Source organism: Suricata suricatta, chromosome 6 (assembly GCF_006229205.1).
Source record: "Suricata suricatta isolate VVHF042 chromosome 6, meerkat_22Aug2017_6uvM2_HiC, whole genome shotgun sequence".
NCBI classification, from domain to species: Eukaryota; Metazoa; Chordata; class Mammalia; order Carnivora; family Herpestidae; genus Suricata; species Suricata suricatta.
In genome coordinates, this window is record NC_043705.1 from 69,582,252 (window position 1) to 69,607,845 (window position 25,594).

Genomic DNA, 25,594 nt, shown 5'->3' on the forward strand with positions numbered 1-25,594 from the left:
ATACTTTTTAAAAAAATTATTGATTTTGAAAGAGAAAGGAAAATGTAAGTGGGAGAGGGGCAGAAAAACAGGAGGAAAGAGAGAACCCTAACCAGGCTCCATAATATTAGCACAGAGTCTGACCCAGTGTTCAAATTCACGAACCATGAGATCGTGACCTGAGCCAAAATCCAGAGTCAGATGCTTAACTAACTGAGCCACCAGGCACCCCCTGCCTTTTTTTTTTAAATCCAATACTTTCATGAAAATACCTCTAAAAATCAAAATCTAGAATATAACAAACACAAATCCAAATGTTTAAGGTTCCTTTTTGTTCTATTACATAAATGAAACAAAGAATAAATAAGATGTTCGGCTGTTTACTTGTTGTATAAAATAATCTCTGAATTATTAGATATTTTGCAGTTTGGTTAGGATCTTTACAATTTGTGAAGAAAACATTGGACTTATTTTGTACAATTTGTTTCCTAACAGTCCCTAGCCATGCAAAAGTATTCTGATCTAACAAATGTTTGAAGTGCTCTGCAGGAATAAATTATTTAACACTATAAGTCATATTAAAAATATACACCTCATAAACCCACACTGATAGGTACTCCAGTCCCCTGGGGCACTTCTCCAGCAGTGATGATGGAGTATGCTGCTGTGGTCGTGTCTACTTCCTCAGTGACCGGTGTGATCAATGGTAAACACAGGGCACAGAAGAGCTGGCACAGGTGAGGCCATCAACTTGGCATTCCAACGTTACCACAGCACCCATCGCCACTCTTCAAGGACCTAACTATCCATAAAGATAACCAAAATGACTAAACATCTTCATTAAATAATTTAGCAGCTGTAGGTAAACCTCATTAAACCAGACAGATGGAAAACAGAAATAAAACTATTTCATGAAAATACAGAATTCAGGTTTTCAATCAGGGTAATAAAGTGTGTTTATGCAAATATTCCTTTCAGCCTGCTTCAAGAACTGATTATCTCTTAATCATCAGTAGCCAAATGTAGATAATCAAATAATATGCAAAACCTTATTTTCTTAAAATTCCTATTTATTTCATGAAAATACAAAGTTTGTACCTATAAGCCACAAATGCAAGACCAACAAAATTTGAATTAATGAAGTGAATTATATTATATTCACCTGGAGAAAGAAGAGCTGCTTTCTGGATGGTCTTTAGTGCAATATTTTTTTCAGTTTCTGCTGAACTGCTTCCCATGGCTAACTGATTTACTGCAGTGTACAGTAATGCCTTCTGCATAAGAGAAAAAGAAGAGGGTTAGCAAATTATCTTTATAACCCAAACTAACTAAAAGTAGCACTATCTTGGGTATGAGGTAACCTCCTAAACCTAGGAAGAAAAATTGTTCATGTTTCATCAGTAATATTTAATTAGTAGGACAGTTCCTTTGTACTGTGGAAAACTAACCTTTCCGTGATTTGAGTCCAAAATATGAGCCACGTTTCCTGCTACAGCACCTCCCTATAATAGAAAATAATTATTTACATAAATGCATAAACATTCACAAATAGTAAAAAATTATGAGTGATAAATTCTTTCCAATAAATCATGTGGAAAGTTCAGTTTTATCATATTTACAAACTCCAAACTCCAGCAGTTTCAATTTATTACTGCTTGAAGAGAACTAAGTTTAGTATTTTTAAAAAAGAAAATCTTTTCTACTATCTGCTCTTTTAAAATACTAAAAGTTCCATAATTTTATACCAAGTACTTGTGAAAGACTGAAAGAGAAAAATAGAATCACAAAACTCATCTTACGACTCACATGGTTTTACTCCATGAAAATATTAGTATTTTAAAAATTTCTGTAGTCCCTAGTAAAATGAATAGCCAAAGTTCAAAGACCTGAAGCTAATCACTCCTTCAATCATCAACTCAATACTAAAAATGAGAAAAATATATATGTCATAGTTTTTGAAAAGTCAATTTGAAATCCTTAATTTTTAAAAATTCAATTAGATATTTTACCTGGAAAAAAATGACTTATAAGTATGATTTCAATATAATTCAGAAATATACTGTTCTCTTGATTTTATATTGGAATTGTAGTGCCAGATATGTTTTCCACATCATATTTAGCATATAAAGAACACTAAAAACAAACTTTAAAATAATATGTCAATATAAAACAAATAGAAGATAGATTAGAGAAAACAACACAGGAGTGCCTGGGTGGCTTAGTTGGTTGGGCATCCAACTCTTGATTTTGGCTCTCAAATCATAATCTCACAGTTTGTCAGTTCGAGTCCCATGTTGGGCTCTGTGCTAACAGCATGGAGCCTCCTTGGTATTCTGTCTTCCTTTCTCTCTCACTTTTCCCCACTTGCTCTCTTTCTCTCTCTCAAACTAAATAAAAATTACAAACACAGAAAGTAGAAGGAGGATTCAGGAGTTAGATCTGGGATGATCCATCACCACAAACACTAACTGTGATTTTGCACAAGTTATTTAAGATCTATTATTTAATATCTACATCTCAAGTGTCCTCTATAAAATGGATATTAATTGCAGCTACTTCATATGGTTCTTGGGATTAAATGACAAAATATATACAGTAGTTGACACATAATAACTACTTTATTCTAGTAATAATGATGATGTTCTAGGTTCTTTGAATTACCTACCATGTGTGAAAACCAGTAGGAATAAAAAAAAAAACAAACCAGACCTCCCCCACTCCAGACAATGAAATTATTAGATATAATAAGGTTCAACATATTAGCTACTACCATTATGTTTACCAACTAGTTAAGTAATTCTGAAAGGACTTAGTGACCACATAAGTTAACAAAATAGTTTACAGACTCCTAAAAATACCTGACTATTATGAACTAAAATATAATATATAATCCATTTTATAGAACATCAATGACTTCGGGGTGCCTGGGTGGATCAGTCAGGTAAGTGTTGGACTCTTGGTCTCAGCTCAGGTCATGATCTCACAGTTCATGAGTTTGAGCCCTGTGACGGGCTCTGCACTATCAGCACAGAGCTTGCCTGGGATTCTCTCTCACCCTCTCTCTCTCTCTCTGCCTCTCCCTGGCTCACACATTTTCTAAATAAATAAATAAACAAACAAACAAACTTAAATAAAAAAAAGAATATCAATGATTTCATGTTGTGTTTCACATTTTTAGATTTTAAACATTAGCAATATTCTAGCTCTTAATTCCTTTTTTTTTTTTTAAGGTTTTCAATGTTTATTTTTGAGAGAGAGCAATCATAAGCAGGGGAGGGGCAGACAGAGACGGATACAAAGGATTTAAAGCAGGCTCCGCGATGTCAATATAGACCCCAACGCCAGCTCAAACCAATGAACCAGGAGACCATGATCCAACCCAAAGTCAGACACTTAACCGACTGAGTCACCTAGGCACCCCTCAAGTTCTTAATTTCTTATCTTTAAAGGGCATTTAGATAAGACTATCTTTAGGGATTCAGAAACACAATAGTTAATTCTCCCTAAGTGATATTATAAACATAATGTAACCACATAGCCACTAACATAGTTTTGTATGTATTTAAAAAAAAAAAAAGTCGACCTACTTCTATGTGTCTTTCAGAATGCCTGCCCAGAACAGTACCAAAGTACATCAAATAAACTCAGTGTACTACCTGTTGAATGACTAATGGAAAATCTGGCTGTGTTAGTTATTTCCCAGAACAATAATGTTAATACTTTAAAAATTATATTATTTACTACATCACAAATTATTTTATCTTTTTGCTAGAATTCAGAGTATTACTCACCTTTGCACTTCGGTGAGTATACTGAGCAACTACTCGGGACAACAGAGACCAGAGAGCAGGATCGGCTGGGTTACTACAGAGACCATCAAAAGCAGAGGCTTAGAGATGGGAGTCACTTTAACCACAGAAAGTAAAAGCAACCAACATTGTATTTAGTGCTTAAGTTCAAAATCTTGTCAACATTTAAAACTAGTTCATATTAGTTGTCTACATGTAAATGAAAGTACTAAAATTTTTAGACAACGTATCTCCTATACACCAAGAGTGCTTATGAAAATAAGAAGGAAAAAACCAGTAATACAATGATTACAAAGCCATGAGGTCCAATTATGAAAAGCTAAGGAAATTTAATATGTTGTGTTCAAGGAAGACACAAGGAGATGAAAACTGCGGAAGGAAAACAAACTATATTTACAACACTTTACTGCTGAAAATAAAACAAATAATCACCATTGCTAGTAATAACGGCATTCTATTTCCTAAATTATGAAGACATTAAAGAATGTTTGAGTGGCCAAAAAATTCCTAAGACCATCCATGTGGACAGTATCAGGTAAGAAACGGGCAATACCACAAACTTAAGCATAAATAAGGACAAAAATAAATAAATAAAAAAATAATGGCTTCTGTATTAAAATAAGGTCAGGCCTTAACCTGAATAAGTACAAAATTTCTGTTCTCTTATCTCTTTATCAACTGAATTTTAAAAAATATATTTATAGATGAAATAATGTATATAATTAGTTACCTAGCCCTTAGTGCAATTTCATAAAACCACATTCTGATTTCCAAGTACATATGTTTACCTCATTTTATATTTATATTCCCAGTGTCAAGGCTGAGCTCCTCCTTGGATGAGTTACTCCAAGTTCACAAGCACAGAACTTACCTGTGAACAGCTTTAGATGCCTGTCTCTGCACTGCCACACTGCGGCCTTGCAGGGCATAAATCGCTGAAGAAAGAAGGCACTTGTGATAATCACTGTCTTTCTGTTTGGTGTGCTTCAGTAATTCATTAAGTGCTGCTTTTGACAGTGTAGGATCCTGCATTGTCAAACCTAGAGCACACAAGGCTTGAAGGCTTTCTGCGGTCGGTTCTTTTAAGATAGAGCTGTAAACATTTTTAATTGTCTATTAGCCAAAGTACACTAGTCTGTAAGTACTAAAACATATTTAACATTTAGTGAGAAAGCAATTTACTTACAGATTCATCAAACTAAGCCCACCTTTAAGATAAACATAAAGCAGATTCCTGAGTTTCTACGGACAACAATTTCCCAGAATGTCTAAACTGTTAAATATACCAAGGGCCTTTCACAGTGCAACACCCAAATTTCTTTTCTGTCATTATATTTAAGTTTTAGAAACAAATATAAATAGTGTTTTGTGCTTTGGGTTTTAGATAAATAATTAACCATAGAACCATAGATATCATAGGCTGTTATTTTATTAATTTATTCTAAAAATAAAGAAATAGGTACAAGTTACATTGGTATATTTTTCTATTTTTAATTTATTTTTTAAATATTTATTTATTTTGAGAGAAAGAGGGAGAGAGAATGTGAGCCAGGAAGAGGCAGAGAGAAGGGGAGAGAAAGAATCCCAAGCAGACTTCATACTCAGCAGGAGCCTAACACAGGGCTCAAACTCATGATCATGAGATCACAATCTGAGCAGAACTCAAGGGCTAGACGCTTAACTAACTGAGCCACCCTGGCAACCCTGCTATAACTTTTTTAGTTTTAATTTTAAATGAAATTTTTATTTAATCAGGTTAATTTGAATAAGAAAGAGGAAGAAATCTCTTTGGGACCAAAGAAGCCAACAAATAAAGCCAGTTAGAAATGCCTTTATTAATGTTTTAAGATCCTATTAGATTGGGTGATTAATTACTCTTTTTAACAAAAAATAATACACACGGAGTACAGGATGGTTTTGAATGACTGGATGGATCCAGAGCTAAGAATTAAGCCATGATTTCCAGTTACATCTATGATGATCAGTTCACAACTGGTTCAGCCCAATCCTTTTTGATCACCAAAAGGATCCAACATTAAAAGCTTCATGTTACATTGTTCCAATTTTTAATCTGATGTCTAAGTATCTAGCCTTGTTAAGTGTTGATGTCAACTATACATACCATTTAAATAGCAACGTCTTGGCTACATCCACTTTTCCTTGTTTATACTCCGTTATTGCCAGGGCTGTCAAGACATGTGCTTTGTCCTGCTCTGATTCAACAATAGACAAGGCTCTTTCATAGGCTGTTACATAGAGTTGGAAACAGAAACAAAACAATATAAACACAATCCTGATTGACAAATAGTAAGATTTCTCCCTTTCTAATCTTATTTTTTTTTAAAGGTCTAACTATAATAACATGTTATTGTTCCCTTATTTTCAAGTGGATGGAACCAACATTTATAATAACCTAACTTGGTTTAGCTGGCCCAAAGTGATTCTGGGCAGACTGTTAGGGTGATTATGGAACATTCCCCAACTTCTGCCTTTCTAGGGAAGTCTCTAAGAGCTGTGAAGGCTTGCAGCCATTGGGATATCATGAAGGTTCTCACAGACATACTGGTAACTTCATCAGGCTGTAGATACTTATAACGAGCTACACACACACAGGTTTGGTCTTTATATATACATGAGAATGGACTCAATGAGTATTTTTGGAGAAAATAAAACAGACTATTACTAACAATGGTCAAGGTCTTCATTTATCAGAAATTTACATTTAAGCAAATCCCTGCTTTCAAATGGTAACTCATATATCTACCTTAACTTGGGCCTCAGTTTCCTCATGTAAATAATAAAAATAAATACTCAGCTCATAACACTGCTATGAGGACTATTCATCATAATAATGTATTAAATGAAGGAACATATAAAAATACCTAGTGTCATTCCTGGTTACTAGTTGGATTTTCATAAACATTCCAAGCCCTATTCCCATTTCAATGTTCCATCCTTCTATATGTATGTTTGCTGTGATTAAATTCCACTCAGCCCTAGAAAAGTAAGATGTGTCCTTTAGCATCAAGCAACATACTCACCTTTGCTGCTTTCCTTATACAGACCTTTCATAAATAAAGCCAATGCAAAACCTACGATGTCTTCTAACTCTTCAAGAGGTGTTGACTTAAAAGCCTGGATGGCTTTATCATAGTCACCAATGGAACTAAGAAGCAAAACATAACTTATTTTTAACATTAAAAAATTTTTGGCTCGTATCATAAAAATAAAGAGATACTAATGTTCTTTTAATGCCTTCACCTACCTCACCTATCACTGTTAAAACTATAGAAAAGATAAAATAAAAGGCATAAAGTTCATTTCAAATAAAATGTACCGGGGTAATTTAACTTTACAATCTGCTTTCTTTAAATTACTTGTGAAAGTATTAGTTCTGCTAACTTCCACTGTCTTTCTTATTAACAAACTTGAACTAAAATCTCAAGTAAAAAAAAAAATAATTTCAAGTTGACATGTATACAGAACTCTTTAAGCTAAATATGTGGGTTGAATATTACCCTGTGAGTATGGTCTGAACATCTTTGACAAGCTTAACTAAAGTCATAAAATATCTAGTCAAAATCAAACTTAACCTTTGTGTAGACGGTTTACCTGCACACCTTTTTTCTTTTGGAAAGTATAAAAATACACTAAATTTCACAGACAAAACTACAGATTATCTTTTCTTTTCTGTATTTATTAGTAAGCAAAGTAAAAATTGTTACATCTGATAAAAGTACAATACTTTTAGTAACAAAAAATTATTTTTAAATAAATGAAGAGAAGCTGTCATCACCTGGAAATAATGCGCTGTATCTTTGAGATTCTTATTTTTGGAACCCATCACTATAATTACAAGCTGTTTCTATTTTGAATGTGTTACTGGAAATCTTTTTAGAAAATCCTTTAAGTCTTGAGGAGTGTGCATGGGAGCTAAAAATATAATCTTTGATTCCAAAATTAGTCTCATAAAGGTGATTTCAAAAAGCAAAAAATTTAAAAATTTTAAAATAAAAACCTTCAAATTTTGATAAATATTTTGATGAAGGAAAGAGGACTACCTTAAATTGTTTATGGATACATACATATATGTTTTTTTCAATAAACACTATCTTCAAACATGTGATTATTTTTGTAGAGAAAAGAATAGAACTGGAAAGAGCACAAGGGGCTTCCATTCCACTTGTAAATTTTTCTTTGGAAAAAAAAAACACCCTGAAGACAATGGACAGTTTTAAGATCTGTTACATTTGAGCAGTGACTATTCATTAAATTATGTTCTATACTACTTACTACAATGTTTAACATATTTCATAATAAAACAAATTAAAAAGGCAAACTATTTTCCATAGGAAATAGAGATTTTTCTCCTAAAATATATACATTACATCAAAACTAAAGAGAACAGATACTTGTTCCATAGAATTTCTTACAACCTATCTTCTGCTATAACAAAATCTTAGAAATAACAAAACTCTATCAACTCCTAAACAGTTTAAAAGGATTGGAAGGAAAAGCAGTCAGAACAATACTATCTTCCTGTCTATGGATACGATTCAGTTACAAGATTATAAAAGAAAATAACTGACTACCTCAGATCTCTACTATGTATCTCTTTAAAAGATAATCTCAAAATACCAAACTATAGTTCTGATCGTTCAATTTGGGGGCAGTTCGCAGCTTGAGGAACAATTCCCTAACTAAAGCCAAAAAGCTTCCCCACATAATACTTCTATTCTCTGAACCTAATTCTATTTTCTAAAATACCTAGGTTTTAATCTTTTTTTAAAAAAATATTATTCTTTCTAGGTCAAAAGTCTTTGAGAATCCGAAGAAAGCTATATGGCTCTCTCTTCATCCCAAAATGTACATACACAAAAATTTTTTTGTATAGTTGTGTTTATTGATTTCTTTTTAATTTATTTTTGAGACAGAGTGGGGGAGAGCATGAGCAGAGGAGGGGCAGAGAGAGACGGGGAGACACAGAATCTGAAGCAGGCTCCAGGCTCTGAGCTGACAGCTTAGACACAGAACTTGAACCCACAAACCACGAGACCATGACCTGAGAAGTCAGACACTTAATCGACTGAGCCACCCAGGTGTCCCGTTGTAAAATTTTAAAAAGTTTTTTTTTTTTTTGATGAAGGAAAGAGGACTGGCTACCTTAGATTGTTTATGACTACATATGTATATTAATTATTTGATATTAATTTAATATTAATTAAATATATTAACTTATTTAATGTATGTAATACTTTAATACATATATTAATGGGTCTCTAATGTCCATTCCCAATGTAAATATATATAGCAAGCAAATCAGAATAAATCCAATTCCTCTTCCAATTAACTAGGGTTCTACTATAACAGACAGCAAAGCTTCACTTTGAAATATTCTCTTGTATAGTCCACAACCATCAGTTCTAAATCTGTTTCTTGCTCATGCACAGTGGTGTTACAGGAACAGGAAACTATTAACACAGCCCAATATTGAAGGAATTATGTAACCAGGAGAGAAAACCATCAGCCCACTTATCCCTACATGTGCCACAACTCTGGAAACACATCACTACCTCACCAGTCCTACAGCTTTCATCAGAAAAATCTAACAGATTCACAGAATCAATGGGGAAAATATGCTTACCATAACAATCTGCCATAATTTCTAACTGTAACATTATAAGTATCTTGGTCTTCCGCACTTTGTAACAGTAACATTGCCCTTAAAAAAAAAAAAAAGACAGGTATTTTAAATTACCCATGTGTAATAGCATTCTTTTACTCTTCTTTAACTGAATCTACAGATTTTTGTTTTCTTCACTTAATTCTGCTAATTCTTTAGCACCAGTTATAACAACTTTTCATATGTTACTAAGTTGGTACAACGAAAACACTTAATATTTAGATTTTAGACTGTCATGAAAGGAACTTTAATAAGGTGATCTGTGAAATCATTTATCACACTTGAGTTTTAAATATTTCAAAAAATTTAACCTACATACAGGAAACAATGGAGTCACTATTTTAACATTATCTCCAGTATACAGCAACAATCTTAAAAATATTTATATACTTGTAGTTTAAGTTAGGATGCCAGGAAATTGAGTGCTTTCATGTGTCCTTTCCTATTACATATAGAGAATATTTAATCAATATTTATTTAAGAAAGAAAAGATTCACCAGGAGTCCCTAGAGACTTAGAATAAATACATCAACAGGTGACAGGCCTCATTTTTATCTTCTTGTGTTCAGTGCCCTTTAGGCAAGCAGAAAAATGTCTTAACTAATAGGAGTTGGATATTTAGTAAGTTTTTTTAAATTTTATTTTCTGTTTAAAAAGGATGATCTAGGGAGAAACACTCAAGTGATGGTACATGAAAAACAAATATTTGCCAAGGAAGTCTAAGACAGTATTACACAGAATTACTATACTATAATGGTTAGATTTATACCTAATTTATGGTTTTAAGCCTCAAATACTTGTCTAAGACAAAAAACAACAGCAGTGATCAATCAAGGAAGATTGGTGCATATCCACACGACTGTGGAGTTGCTATTTTACGTTGAAGGTGTAACTAGTTGTTAGATTCACAATACTTGTGATTAGAGTTATACACAAAAAAATTAGCAAGCACTCTAAAGTTAATCATCTTTGTTTAAAAATCCTGCTCACTGTTGTATTCTACCATATTTCTAGAGTTTGTTTACTGTTAAGCTCATCATAACACAGAAAGACTTCTCCAGCACTGTGGCTTTTTATAAATTTCCACATATACCTGAAAAAAATAACTTCCTGATTACATGGCCTCCAGTACCATCTAGTGATGAATCCTTTGAACTAGCAAGAGATCCATGAAAGGGCATGGCAAAGCATGTGGGACCTCTCAATGACTTCTTATCTGACCACGTTTCTTCTAGGCATCTATTTTTTACATTTAGGGCAATGATACATGCTATTAAGTCTTTTAACTTTTCATCCACAGCATTAATAGTCATTTTCTTATTCACCAATCAATTAATTTTCAGAGAATTAACCTTCAAGTTGCTTTCATTGCCTACCACCTTCATGGCTGGTCATTTCACTCGAGCACACTGTCCATTTTTTCAACATGCCAAGTTCATTCCTGTCTCAGAGGACTTGCTCTCGCTGTTCCTTCTGTCTGGAGTGCTGTTACCGTCTTGAACGGCTGGCAGCCTCGCTTCATTCAGGCCAAGCCTCAACTGCCTCTGTAGTAAGTACTCGTTAAATCTATCTCAAATTCACTGCCTTCCTCAACATTCCCTGGTCCTCTTCCCCATTTTGATATTCTTTCTTAGCAATTATTACCATCAGAGATGTTTATAAGTTTATCATATGTCTCCCCACCACCAGGTCAGAGGTTCCATGAGAATGGAGCCTGTGGCTGATTTATTTCACTGCTCAAGTGCCAGTGTCAAGGACAAAGCTTGGCACACAGCAGTTCAAAAACTATGTACTGAATGAATAAAATACAGATCTTAAAGTGATTCAGACAAATATATCAATGTTCTTATTTCTTCTCTGAATGAACCTACATATTTTTTAACTAAAGCTAAATAATTCTAAAGAGACAGATTTTTCTAAAACAAAATCTGGGAGAATTTTTAGTTTGATTTTTGTTTTTATTCCTGTCTCTGTCTCTCTCTTTTGGATTGAGCAATAGAAACCAAAATATAGCTGAATATTGAAAACTGCATCTTTAAAAATGTAATAATAATAGATAATGAGACATCAGCAAAGGAACCAGAACATTTGTTTAGCACCTTCTTCATGAACTGAAAATAAATTTTAAAAAGCCACGTGATAAATAGAGACCACTTTTAATTAAATGTCGAGTTTACCTTTGGTATGCATCTGCTGCTTCCTTTTTCAGTTGTAGATGTTCATTTAAGTAACCCAACATTGTGAAAGCTGGAGCATAATTCTGAATTCTTTCTGGAAATCCAAAAATATAGTTTCTTTACATGTGCATGCTGGTTGTATTTGTAAAATTTTAGTTTATTTTCAATACCTTTAACACCAGGTTACTCCCTAAAATCACTGCTATTGTTAAGAATAGTCTCATTTTCATCTTGACTATAAAATACCAGTAAACATTTTATAACTGTTTTGTTATTGAATATTTTATAATTATAGTTTCTAGTTAAGCTTTAAAATCTAAACATTTTTATTCCACAAAGGTGTAATAATTTGAAATTGTAGCTTATATTAACACTAGTCATAGATTTATATGGCAATTCAGTTCTGTGGCTAATCACTTAATCTTTCCTGCAATTTTCTTGGTTCTGTTTCAATTTCTATGTGTTTTTTAAAAATTAACTCAGTATTGTACACTGGAAACAGGATGATTTGGGCACTTTCAATGCAGAATTTTGAAATTTTAATGTCAAAAAGCATCATGTATCTACTAATATACAAAGAATGGAACACATATGATTTATTTAAAAGTAATATTGGGAGGGGCGCCTGGGTGGTTCAGTTGATTAAGTGTTCAACCTCAGCTCAGGTCATGATCTCGTGGTTTATGAGTTCAAGGCCTGTGTTGGGCTCTGTGCTGACAACTCAGAGTCTGAAGCCTGCTTCAGATTCTCCGTTTCTCTCTCTCTCTGCCCCTCCCCTGCTCAAGCTTGTGCTCAATCTCTCTCTCTCTCTCAGAAATAAACAAACATTTTTAAAAAATTTAAAAATAGTAGTACTGGGAAACAAACCTTCTAAATCCCTTAAAAATGCTTAACAAAGTACAGCGTACTGGGGAACCTGGGTGGCTTAGTCAGTTAAGCATCCAACTTCGGCTGAGGTCATGATTTCACAGTTCATGAGTTCAAGCCCCACATGGGGCTATCAGCTCTGAGATTGATCCTGTGTCTCCTCTCTGCTCCTCCCTCCTTGCTCTATCTCCCCCTCTCTCTCCTCTCTCTCTCAAAAATAAAGTACAGTGTAACCACAATTTATATGATGGTTAGGCTCTAAGATCAAAGAATAAAGTGAAACTCACATAACCAAAGTTAATCTTGAAAAATCCTAAAGTCACAAAAAAGAGGGATATCAAAACTGAGTCACATTGAGATTCATGCCTTCTAAGCACACTCACCCCTAAGGCAAACTGTGAGCCAGACAGAGAGATTGCCTGCATTCTTTAATCCCCCTTTGTCTTTTCTGCTCTCTTCCTTTCTGTGTTCCTATTTATCCAATCAATCATTCATTCATGGCAAAGCCACATAGAGTTGATATAGAGATATAACTCCACTACAAAGTAAAAAACCAGGCTATGCATAACAGCTATCAGGGGATTAGGTGTTCATTGTTCTAGGTATCCGAATTTTGTAGAAAGCTAAATATTTACCTCTCTGTGTAAACCCTTTATAAATGTTACCCATTCTTATGGAAATTTACTATCAATAAAACTTAACTATCTATACACTCTCACAAAGGCTTTAGATATTGTCAGAGTCATTCATTTTGGCAAACTACAAGATGTTAGCACTCTGAAGTGTTGATGTTTATAAACTGTCTTCCACTCAAGTATCCCAGGCCCAGTGCAGGAAGACTATTACAATCCTCTCCCTACCTATGATGACAAATTATCTCTTCTGCTTTTCAGTTTTATCTGATCTTCCTAATATTAAACTACCCACATGACCGCTTAAACTTCTTTCTTCTTTATTAGAATTTTGTTAAGGGATAAATAAAAGACCAGCAAAACTAACATTTCTTGAGCATCTGCGATACTTTGCATATCATTTTGTATAAATCATCCCATTTAAACTCTGAAATAGATACTTTTAATCTTGTATTACAGATGAGAAAACTAAAATTCAATTTGGTAATATGACCAAGGCTTCATCAAAGCTAAGAGGAGGAACAGAGACTAAAAGCCACTGGCAGTCTTCCACCACCCACCTCCCGTCACCACAAGTGCGCTCCTGAATTAATCCACATCACCTATCTCACCATGCTCCCGCCCACCTTCCCTCTGGGAACCAACTGTATGTTCCATACAGTTAAGAGTATGCTTCTTGGTTTCTCACCTCTCTTATTTTTTAAACCTTGCTAGTTTGTTGTTTCTTAAATTCCACATATGAGTGAAATCATATGGTATTTGTTATTCTTTTTTGACTTATTTGACTCTATTTTTTGTTTGACTTCTTTCACTTATTTGACTTACAACACTCTTAGCTCCATCCATGTTGCTACAAATGACAAGATTAAACTGGTCATAAAAGGAAGAAAGGAAATTTTTACAATAAATGGCTAATGAGACTTTCCCATTCTGACCTTTTCCTAAGCCTCCATATACTTCTCCAGTATTCTGAAGAAAAATCAGGTGTTAATGAGGGAGATTAAACACACTAATTTTGGAATTTAAAGCATATTATCTCATTTAATTTTCACACTCTACCACCTAGAAATTATTAACTCTACTTTCCAAGGTCAACAGAAGTTAAAAGAAGTAAAATTCTTGGCCTAAGACTATAGAGAAATAAATGGCAGAGACACAACAGCAACAACTCAGGCCTATTAAGCTCCAAAATGCTTTCCTCTACAACATGGAAATCAGTTTTGTGATCATCAGCAATTTTCATCACTCTTCAAAAGTCCTTATACAATTTGAAAAGGAGGGGAAAAAAAGGCAAATTGATATCTTAACGAACATTATTATTTTACTTGGAATTAACCAATTTTAAAACTTTTTAAAACTGTTTCAACCATTTATTCAAATATTGAGTTACAGGGCGTCTGGGTGGCTCAGTCGGTTGAGCATCCAACTTCGGTCATCAGCCCAAAGCCTGGAGCTTCGGATTCTGTGTCTCCCCCTCTCTCTGCCCCTCCCATGATCATGCTCTGTCTCGTCTCTGTCTCTTAATAATAAATAAATGTTAAAAATTGTTTTATAAAATACTGAGTTATTCAAATATTGAGTACCTTACCTATGTATTTACTCAAAACCACTTGTGCTGCTGGAAGAGCATTCATCTGAACAATGTTGTATCGGTACAGCTCAGTATCTCTGTTGCTTTTATCTTGCAATGTTGTACAGACCCAATAAGCATAACCTATCGCTCCCTCGGTCTTTAAAAATGACAAAGTTAACAAGTGAATATAAGGTAATAAATATACCAATAAAAAATTACAAAACAGATTTCAATACAGTAAATATCACATCTTAGTCTTAAGTCAACTGCTAAGTGCCTGTAATAAAGAGTCACTATGATACAACACAGCTCAGAGCATATTGAAATCACTTGCTTCAACCCTAAGGAGAAGAATCACATGGGATTGAATAAAGTGCACAAAACAGAGCCCCACCCAATGGATTGATTTCCTTCTTTCAGCACCATTCTTAGAAATAAAACTAATAATTACCACAGAAGTTTTAAAACACTTCTGTAAATAATCGAGAAATGTCAACCTAGTCCTTACCTCAAGTTGAGTTTTCTCTAAGGTCTTGGTTTCTATTCTAAATGACTATATCTATTTAATCCCATGTCATTTCTTCCTCAGCTTTTGAAAGATAACACAAGATGAAAGTGACAAGTTCTTTAAAGACAGCCTATCTATGTCTAAGACAGAATAAAAAGTAGAGACAACTGCTGTTATTAACATCTGATACCACTCTGTATTCACTTTCTGAACAAGGATAATACTTTATTCATGAATGAATCCTCAAGAATGTTCAAATTCTTACATGCATACTGAGTTCTGTAGTGTGCCTGAAAAGATCCATGGTGTCATAACTTCCAACTGTCTCTGCAATAAGAGCCTATAAAAGGAAAAAAGAGGTTCGTAGTGTGTTTAAAAGGAAAAATAACAGTAAATGAAATTATTTGGCAGAACCAAAGGTTCTTTTCCAATCTTGACTACTACATTCCTATGGCTCAGAGGACCAGAATGACTTGTTAAACTGACCCTTTAACTGACACACGCTTTCAGAATTCCCTCTGCAACCAGGCAGTGGTGCAATAATCCACATAAAATTCCTCAGAACACTGGTAATGAAAGCTGTGTTACCTTCTCCCTTCCCTTTCACCCTTGATTCATTCATACTGGTATTTGTCTGGAGTAGAGTTCTTAATCATAGGATCATCTTGGATTCACCAAGGTCAGCTTTTTAAAAGAGGAGGTCGCTCCCCCTAGATTTCTAGCTTCCACAGACCTGGGGTAGAGTTTCAACATATTTATCTTTCAAAAGTGCCTCAGGATTTTAAATAATATACCCCATGCCTTTAGTTTTATAGACTAGAGATAAATTAAAATTACTTTCAAACTCCTATATCTTTTATTTTAAAAAATCATGTTTTTTTACTTATCATACATTATGAATATTATTAAAAAACAATATAAAGTCTCACTTCTATTGTTACCATTTTGGTTAAATCTACCAGATAACTCCTGAAGTAAATTCTTTTTAGGAATAAAAAGAACGGAGGGGTGACTGGGTAGCATAGTTGGTTGAGCATCTGACTTCGGTTCAGGTCATGATCTCATGGTTTGTGGGTTCAAGCCTCACATTGAGGTTTGCACTTGCAGCGTGGAGCCTTTTTCCGTTTCTCTGTCCCCCTCTCTCTCTGTCCCTTCCTCACTTGCATGCACACTCTCTCTCTTTTTCTCAAAAACAAACATTAAGAAATAAATAGAAATAATTGAAAAATTCAAAAAAATACTTAGGTGGCTCTGATTAGCATCCAAAATCTACTGACCTAGAGCAGTGCTACTCAAAGTCAAGTCCCTGGACCGGTGTCAGCATGATCACTTGGAAGCAGTTAGAAATGCAAATTCTTGGGCCCCCTGAGTCCAATTTACACAAAGATTAGTAGTAATGCCATTAGCTCCCAGATGTCACCACAGTTCACAGAAACAGGAGTTACTTTTCACACTCTGCTTGCTTCACCAATTAAGTAGAATTAGATGCAAACGTCAAAAGTAGAATAAAAGATATCTCCTCTCTGATTCTTGATTTTCTGATATGGGTGATGCTCCTGCTATTCTTTGAACCAAAACAATCAACTACTTACGAATTCATTACAATTTCTCAACTAGAGAGACCTTGGAAGCCACTCAGTCCAATCTTTTTCAGGTAAAGAAAATGAAATCCAGCAATAATATATTAAAATCAGTCAGTGACAGACTCACATTCGTAACCAAGTATCTGGTTCCCTATTTGGCAGTACAAAAATCTGAACTTTGGGGAAGCAGAGGAAGAATATTCATAAATAAGCATCAAATCAAATATAAAGATTTTACAGAAAATGGGAAAACAGAATCAAAACGATCTTTGTCGGGGCGCCTGGGTGGCTCAGTCGGTTAGGCCTCCGACTTTGGCTCAGGTCATGATCTCACAGTTCGTGGGTTCGAGCCCCCTGTCGGGCTCTGTGCTGACAGCTCAGAGCCTGGAGCCTGCTTCCGATTCTGTGTCTCCCTCTCTCTCTGCCCCTCCCTGCTCATGCTCTGTCTCTCTCTGTCTCAAAAATATATAAAACATTAAAAAAAAAGCAAAAAAACCCCGATCTTTGTCAATACTTATTTTTTTTGGCAGATGTGCATTAAACAATAGGTTTGGGGGGTTTTTTTCAGCATAATGATGTCAGGATGATGGAGCCCAAAGCCCCCCAAATCAAAGCTTAATCATTACCCTGGGCACAATACTAAGGATCTCTAATCTTCCGTTTCCCCAACTGTGAAAAGACTTTAACAACCACCACCATCTCAAAGGATCAATGAAAGATTAACTGAAATACTATATAAAAGAAACTAGCACAGTGACTGGCACAAAAAAGTCCTAATATGTTATCTGTTATCCATCATTATCATTGTTATTTATATTTACAGGTTACTTGTATCACTTTATATTAAGTGGTTGTTTACACCCTAGGATTATTAATAACTATATGTTATATGTCTTACTTGTCCAATCCAGCACATTAAGTAAGATGGATCAAGGGATTGAGCCATTTTGAAAGCTTCATGAGCTTGCTAGGAAGAAAAAGGCAAAAATTAACATGTCATGTCATTTTATTAACTCAGTATTATATTGCTTATGTTTAAAAAGCATAAGAGAAGAAGATAAGTCAGACTTGTCAACATAAATACTTATAAGTCTAAAACTTCATTGTCTAAACACAGTGAGCAATGCCTAAAACAGTATTTTAAGTACATAGTCCTAAAAAACTGGTCGGTGCAACAGATCTCTCTATAGGATTAGGGGTTCTAGTCCCCAGTGAGAGGGCAATATGGATGCACCTCATAGTCTGTAGAACTTTTAACCAATCACCCACCCATTTGCTAGCCACAGGTTTGACAGAAGAATCTACTTCCCTCTCCTGAAGCTTAACTGGCCGGATAAGAACTAATCACCAATGAGGTCTAAGAAACGTACCAGTTACTGGGCAAAAAAAGAATGGGCAACATAAATATGTGCTAAGCAGTGAGGAAACCTTAAAGATATCTCACTTGGACACATTAAGTTGCATGCTTATTTTTCTGTGACAGAAACATTATTGTATACTGCCTTATACTGTTTTCTCAAAAATCACTGTATGACAGGAAATAGTCTTATTTTTCTCATGAAAAAGTAAGCTCCTGGACAGCAACTGAGTTGTACTACCATAAAACTACATTCACAGCTTTTTAATTAAGACCTAGCTTTGTTTAAGTTTTCAAAAAGTATTTTCACATATATTAAGATCTAAATTAATATTCTCCTTAATTCTATTTACAGGCTTTTAAAGCAATCCTGGCAGTTACTTACTTTACCCTGAGAATATTACTGAAACTATTTTAAAAGGATGATATTCAGTATAATGGCTGAAACACAAAATAGTACAGATGTTCTATTATCTACAGATTTATGGAAACTTCTAAACATGATCTACAAGCATGCTTCCAATTATTTACTGTGTTTCTGATTCTCTAATATATAACTGTTCAAGTACAAAAAATTACATTGTGGAATATACAGGAATTAATATCCACTAAAGCCAAATCTAAATCACCCAAGCATAGGCTAAACTTAAACTGCTTGACAGTACTAAGCATCTCCTTTACTTCATAATCACACTTCTAACACAGCCTACACAGGATTTCCACAGATAAAAAGACAAACACCCCAAAATCCGTAACAAAATTGTCCTAATCTTTAAATGAAAAACCAACATAATTATAAAACCAAAATTTCTTCAGTGCTGTGGAAAGGAATATAAATCTCACACATTCATTATTCAATATAATAAACAGAATGCCATTAATTACCTAGCATATTGGTGAGCATACTGAGTAGATAACAATATTCAAAGTATTTCTCCACAAGATGTTGAGCTATTACAAAAAGGTCATATACAAAGAATGTTCCTTACTTTCAACACGACAAAACAGACAACACATTTACCTCAATGTTCTCATTTGCAAGGTATAACACTCCCAAGTTGGTCCATGCAACAGGATTCTAAAACACATATGTATATAATTAGGTCCTTGTCTACACAGCAGCCTCAGAAAATATTAACAGTAAATTTTGAAGTTCTTTTTCATAGACAGACACACAGAACACTCACAATTTGTTCTGACTGGATTGACTTGATGAAACAGTGCTGAGCAAGTGCGTAATTTCCAATACCTAAAAAATACAGAATTTGATGGAACTGAACTTTATCACCTGAAGCACACAATCTTCTAATAATATTAAAGTTTTATGCAGTTCTTACCACTGTAACATGAAACCACACCAAGAGCATTCCAGTATAAATGGTTTTTACTGTCGAGTCTCACTGCCTTTTTCAGACACTGAAAAGTAAAATTAGGTCAATTTTGTTACCTTGGAACATTGCATTTATATCAAGATAAATGTAATTTTATGTAAAAACATGATAGTAATGATCAAAAACACCTGAAAAGCATTTTGTTTTTTAAAAAGTTTCTCAAAACTATACCTGTAAAGATTTTTCCAACAGCTCTTCAAGATCATTCTTGTTGTTGCCTGTTTCTGCTAGATGTTGTGCCTGACGATAATAATTAATTCCAAGATCACACCAAGTATTAGATGTGGACATCAGCTTTAATGCCCGACCATAACACCTGTGGAAATAAAAAATAAGGGTTATGTTCTGTTAAAATGTCCTAATTTAAAGCAAATGTCATTAACTAGCAATCTTTGTAAATTACCTTCCTCCTAGATGGAGAAGCTCATTCTTCGTTAATACTTGTTTTCCTTCCTTCTGACCTAGGAGGACTCCTAAAACATTAACATTTACTTTAGATGACGAGACAGAATGCAGACTGGTACAAGCATCCCCAACTAGCTTCCAAAGGCAAGACACATCAGCTCGGTGCCGCAGAGCCCTAAAAAATTAAACAGTGTTCATTTTATTTTTATATTTCTAAGTTATTTCCAAAAAATATGAAGTTTATTTCTCTCATTACAACCTTGATTAAGAATTACTTTCTTGGTTAAGTGCAGTGAATGCTTTACTAAATTCTTTCTAAATGAATTACATGTTATCACTTCACTATGAGGAAGAAGAAAGGAAGGAAGGAAAGGAGAAAGCAGCATTTATTTTAAATGCCAGAAATTCTGCAAACATCTCTTTGGTACTTATCATCATTGTTATTAGAAGTAGCAGAAATCACATAAATAAACCAGTACATTTTCCAGGACCAATTCACCTTTAATACTGAATGTTTTAAAACTATGCTGTCTTGTGTTTGTCTTTTAAACAGTAACCAAAGTAGTAAAGTTGGTAGCTCTCTCTCAGTTAATTATCATAACCTCATGTTTTTGCTTGTTGGTCCTTGGTCAAATAAAAATGACTAGTAAATGTGTTTGGTAGTCCAAAGGATTTTTACTCTCTGAGACCAAGATTACCAAAAAGCTAAATATAAAATTGTAAAATCTCATTATTTATTGAAGCAAATATGGCTGAATACACAAGCTTAAAACAGTCAATAAAAATATTAATTACAGTGATAAAGGTCACTTCTTTTTAAAATAAGAAAAATCTATTCCTCTTCATTTTTCTCTCCTCAGGATCTTATAAATAAACATGACAATTTCACTTAAGCCAAGTCTCAATAATCAGCTATCACAAACAGCTATGTTGCCGGCAGATGGACAAGCAGATGGAACATTTCTCATAGCCTTTTCTACTAAAAGAGTCCAGCCAAAAATCATTTTCCAGTATCTTCCTGAGAAATAAGATTAATTACTGCAGTCATCCCTGAGAGCCCACCGTGAGGACCAGAAGAAAAGATAACACTATTTGTAGGTCCTCTGCTTAAATATCTTAGCATGATTTCTAAAATTGACAGCATGATAGGATAATGCTAATCGAAATAAATCAGTTGGAGAAAGGCAAATACCATATGATCTCACTCATATGTGAAATTTAAAATACAAAACAAATGAGCAAAGGAAAAAAAAAAAAAGAGACACAAACCAAGAAACAAGAAACAGACTCTTAACTATAGAGAACACACGACGGTTACCAGGGGGAGGAGGTGGGAGGTGAGGGGAAAAGCGGACGGGAGTTAAAGAGTACCCTTATCGTGATGAAAAAAGTAAAAGAAAATAAGAGAAATGAAAACAAAATGAAATTAAAGTAAAAAAAAATCTATAACATAAAAGAAAACGGAAGGAAAAAAGAGAAACAAAGGCAATTTTAATAGCCTAAACTCATTTTTTGTTTAAGTTCAGTAAAAAATAAAGTATCTGAAAGTGAAATAACATCTATCACCTTTGCACAAGAATTGTGGTAGGATACACTTTTACAGGCAGAAGTAAAGATAAATTTGCAGATTATCACTTTTTATATACCTCCGTATAACTGGCAGGGAATGCTACAAGCTACACGCTACCCAGAACAATACTTCCCATCCTCAGAAAGGCAGTATTTGTATCTCCAGTATCATCACTCAAAGGTTCACACCTACTGTTAAATACTAGTTCAAACAAAGCATGCCCTCTTCACAATACCCTCTTCCTCTTTAGAAAGATCTATATAATGTGAGACATGAAAAGTAGCAACAAAAATCTTTGGGAGAAAAAAAGGCTAAGGTTTCCTTTTCATATTTGGTTCATATTCTGGAGCAACCAAATCAATAGGAGACAGAAGACAAGCAGGAAATGAAAGAAAGAGAAGCACAAGAAAAGGTGTTTAAGAAAAAAAATTTCAAATGTATGTGTAACATGTGGACTTCTTAAAATCATCTACCACAAATAGCCCTTCTACTTAGCTGCTGAATTTACCATGCTTATTCAAATTTTTCTGATTCCCTTAATATTACACATCACTTTGTTAACTACACAGACTCTTTCCAGGAGTAATCAGATTGCTCATTTCCCTCTATTTCAACCCTACGAATATACCTAAAATAGGCCCTTACCATTGAATATAAATCATACGCAAGTCCTAGCTCCCCATCAGTTCAATTCAACTGGCATTTGTAGGTCTCCTGAAAGAGAACACTGATCCCGAATATTCGAGCTGCTGCTCTACTAGCAGAGTGCTTCTTTCTTCCCACCCTTCCCCATGTATCCAGCATGTCCGCTGCTACTAAGAGCAAGAAATTGTATCTGTTCCCCAGTGCAAAATTAATACAATATGTATGTTACAGAATTCATTGGCTACTCTGTTATTCTTTATGTTTAATATTCTGAATAATGATTGCTGTATCTCACAGAAAAAGTACAAAAAGATTTTCTTTCTTTTTTTTTTTTTAATGTTTTTTATTTATTTTTGAGAGACAGAGACAGAGGCAGAACAAGCAGGGGAGGGTCAGAGAGAGAGGGAGATAGAGAATCTGAAGCAGACTCCAGGCTCAGAGCTGCTGTCAGCACAGAGCCCTATGTGGGGCTCGAACCCACAAACCATGAGATCATGACCCGAGCAGAAGACAGATGCTCAACTGACTGAGCCACCCAGGCGCCCCCAAAAAGATTTTCTAAAGTTGGCTTTATTATAACCCTAAGAAAATAAACACAATCAATACTACTACTACTACTACTAACCACGTAAAATATTCCAGTGCTTTTTCTATGTAGTCCACAGCTTTTCCGTCAAGATAATCCACTAGAGCTGCTTTTGCCATCAAAAGATGGCATTCGCCCAAACCTAAAATCAGGTTAAGTTTATAGTTATTAAAACACATACAGAAACACTTAGAATAAACTTAAAAAATATAGTGGTATTTTTTTTACAGTCACTTTTCAGAAAACAAAACTTAATAGTATTTTATAAAAATTTTAAGTATGGTCTTGCATAATACATTTAGTACTGTTGCAGTAAACATGTACTAAAAGTGATAAAAATCTACAGAAAGAATTTCCTTGACTTTGGGCAAGTTACTTAACTCTTAAAACCTCAGCCTTGAAAATGGGGATATTACCTAAATGCTACTCTCCATCATAGTACTATTTATTAACTGTTGTGAAACAAGATTTAATCCTTTTATATTCAAAACTGGATAGCAAACTACACTGTAAAAATGTAATAAATGAAACAGCAATTTCCTAATGTGCCCAGTAAAGACTTAATAAACGTGAATTCTTCTTTTGAGGGAAGTTTTACAAAATTTAAAAAAAAAGTTTTCAAGGCCTAAGTTACACATTGCTTATAACACACACTATTTCTGATTTAAACCCCAGTTGTTCAATTAAAAAGTAAAAAGAAATGTAAATGATATTAACGGGCTCCAAGGTTTTTTTAAATTGTTAGTTATAATCTTAAAAAATTTGGATTATATATGGATGGTGGTGTTTTACTTTATATTACCAAAAATCATCTGTTAGGGAGTAGGGATCTATGGAGAAACTGAAATTAATTTAGGTAACTACGAAACAAGTTGCCCCTAAAGTTCAAAAAATGAAAAAAAATCTTCTAGAAGTTAAAAAGTAATTAAAAGGTATTGGGATATTCTGAAGATACAGTAAATTAATTATCAAAATATAAGGAGGGAAACTTGTTTTAGAGAACCACTTTTAGATCAAATAGCTATCACGCTGTTCGTCTAAAAGTTAAATCTTTATCATATTACTATTGATTAGCTGTTAGGAAATAAGATTTGATCTTCATATATTCAAATCTACATAACAAGCCACACAATAAGAGGTTCGTGAAAGAAGAAACTTACTATTGACTAAAGAAGTCCTTTTCAGGCTACGAAATACATTCAGGAAATTTAGACAAGGCTTTTATACTCCAGGGCCGCAAAAGTCAAAGGAGTTCTTAAAAAATTACCTTTCAAAGCTGGCACGTAATCTTCTTTCTTTTTAATGATGAGCTGGTACTGAGCTATCGCCTCCTTATACTTGCCGAGGACTTGCTGTATTGCGGCAACCTTAAACACACTGTATGTGGACTCCGGGTTCAGCTCACTGGCTTTGGTGAAGGATTTCAAGGCCGTCATATAGCCACCTCTGCTTAAGTACGCCTCTCCTAACGACTCCCAGCAATTGAAGTCCTTCGGGTCTGCCCTTAACGCTGCCTGCAAACTAAAAGTAAACCGTGAGACAACTAAATGTAAAAGAACTACTTCCACATCTGAAAAGAAAATATAAAACAAATCATTCAATTGAATCACATATATCCATGGTTCCTTCTACTTATAAAAGTGCTGTTTAAAGTACCTGTTCCTTTTAGAACTTGAATTCTTTATAACTTTCGTATTTAAATACTAAGAAATTTTATTGCAAATTTGGAATGAATCAGAATACTTTTTTAAACAAGTGCTGACCAGAATTTTCTTCCTTGACTATGTGGAAGAATCCCAGGTCCCGCCAGAATAGATGTGGATCTCATCATGCTTCATGACAATTAGCACTCCCCCGCTCTCCTTCTACCAAAACAGAAATGTCACAGTATCCTAGGTGTTTACATAAATCAGAAACTTTATCTTGATCCAAATATATATATTTGTCAATGTATTCACAAATAGAAGAAAAAAAAAATTGTGCTTATGACAGTTGCTTAGGTTCAGAAAAGAGGCACTTTCTAATCCTTTCTAAAACCAAAATATACAAGGCTTACAGTTAATTGTGGACATTTAAGTATGCATTTTAAGTTGTTGGTCTGACTATAGTAATAAATAAATTTTATCACTTGTAGTATAACCAAAAAACTTATAAACAGACTTAGGTCTTATAAACCTAATTACACTGATATTATATTCTCATTACTAGGAAATGCCAATGCTCTGTTACACTTCCTTGTAAACAGAAAGTCTTGCCTTTGTTTTTCATTTTTTTGTAACTGAAGTACAGCTGACATACAATATATTAGTTTCGGGTGTATAAATACTGATTTGACATTTTACAGACACTATGAAAAGTTCACCATGGTAAGTGCAATTACCATCTTTCATCATACAAAGTTATTATAATATATTAATGTATTATTAATTAAATATTTTATTTATTTATTTTTTAAAGTCAATTCTGGTGCCTAATGTGGGGCTTGAACTCACAACCCTGAGATCAAGAGTTGCATGCTCTACCAACTGAGGCAGCCAGGTGCCTCTACTCTTGAGTATAATTCATACCAAATAGCTGAAAATGAGCTGCTCCACATGGACTTCAAGCTGTCAAATGTACCCCCCGCCCCAAAACAAAGCATGTTAGTAGAACAACAAAGGTATCGGCCTTGGCCTTTTATCATTCCTTAAGTTTCCACTGAGAACCTATTACATGTTTAACACTAGGAAACCTTCATTTCATTAGACTGGCTATTCCCTTAACTACAAGACATCATTTAATCTATTTTTTTCATTTTCCAGTGCCTTGCAGATAATGAGAACCAATCAA

The 25,594-nt window shown here is 34.2% G+C and overlaps 1 protein-coding gene across 2 annotated transcripts in view; it reads right to left on the reverse strand.

Annotated features, from left to right (window-relative positions):
* The window catches only part of TTC37 (tetratricopeptide repeat domain 37), an 83,280-nt gene that overhangs the window by 27,036 nt on the left and 30,650 nt on the right, over window positions 1–25,594 (reverse strand). The window contains exons 19-37 of one of the 2 annotated variants that reach the window (XM_029942622.1): window positions 24,033–24,286; window positions 22,805–22,907; window positions 19,963–20,139; window positions 19,731–19,875; window positions 19,506–19,584; window positions 19,356–19,417; window positions 19,190–19,246; window positions 17,710–17,778; window positions 15,494–15,568; window positions 14,736–14,877; window positions 11,649–11,742; window positions 9,433–9,510; window positions 6,830–6,954; window positions 5,911–6,034; window positions 4,660–4,881; window positions 3,771–3,843; window positions 1,428–1,481; window positions 1,142–1,253; window positions 623–781 (exon numbers count right to left, since the gene is read on the reverse strand). In XM_029942622.1, coding sequence (XP_029798482.1) covers window positions 726–781; window positions 1,142–1,253; window positions 1,428–1,481; window positions 3,771–3,843; window positions 4,660–4,881; window positions 5,911–6,034; window positions 6,830–6,954; window positions 9,433–9,510; window positions 11,649–11,742; window positions 14,736–14,877; window positions 15,494–15,568; window positions 17,710–17,778; window positions 19,190–19,246; window positions 19,356–19,417; window positions 19,506–19,584; window positions 19,731–19,875; window positions 19,963–20,139; window positions 22,805–22,907; window positions 24,033–24,286 — 2,101 coding nt within the window. In that variant the 3' untranslated portion in view covers window positions 623–725. Of the gene's footprint in view, window positions 1–622; window positions 782–1,141; window positions 1,254–1,427; window positions 1,482–3,770; window positions 3,844–4,659; window positions 4,882–5,910; window positions 6,035–6,829; window positions 6,955–9,432; window positions 9,511–11,648; window positions 11,743–14,735; window positions 14,878–15,493; window positions 15,569–17,709; window positions 17,779–19,189; window positions 19,247–19,355; window positions 19,418–19,505; window positions 19,585–19,730; window positions 19,876–19,962; window positions 20,140–22,804; window positions 22,908–24,032; window positions 24,287–25,594 lie in introns of those variants that run through there. The other variant, XM_029942621.1, reaches the window with a different exon arrangement.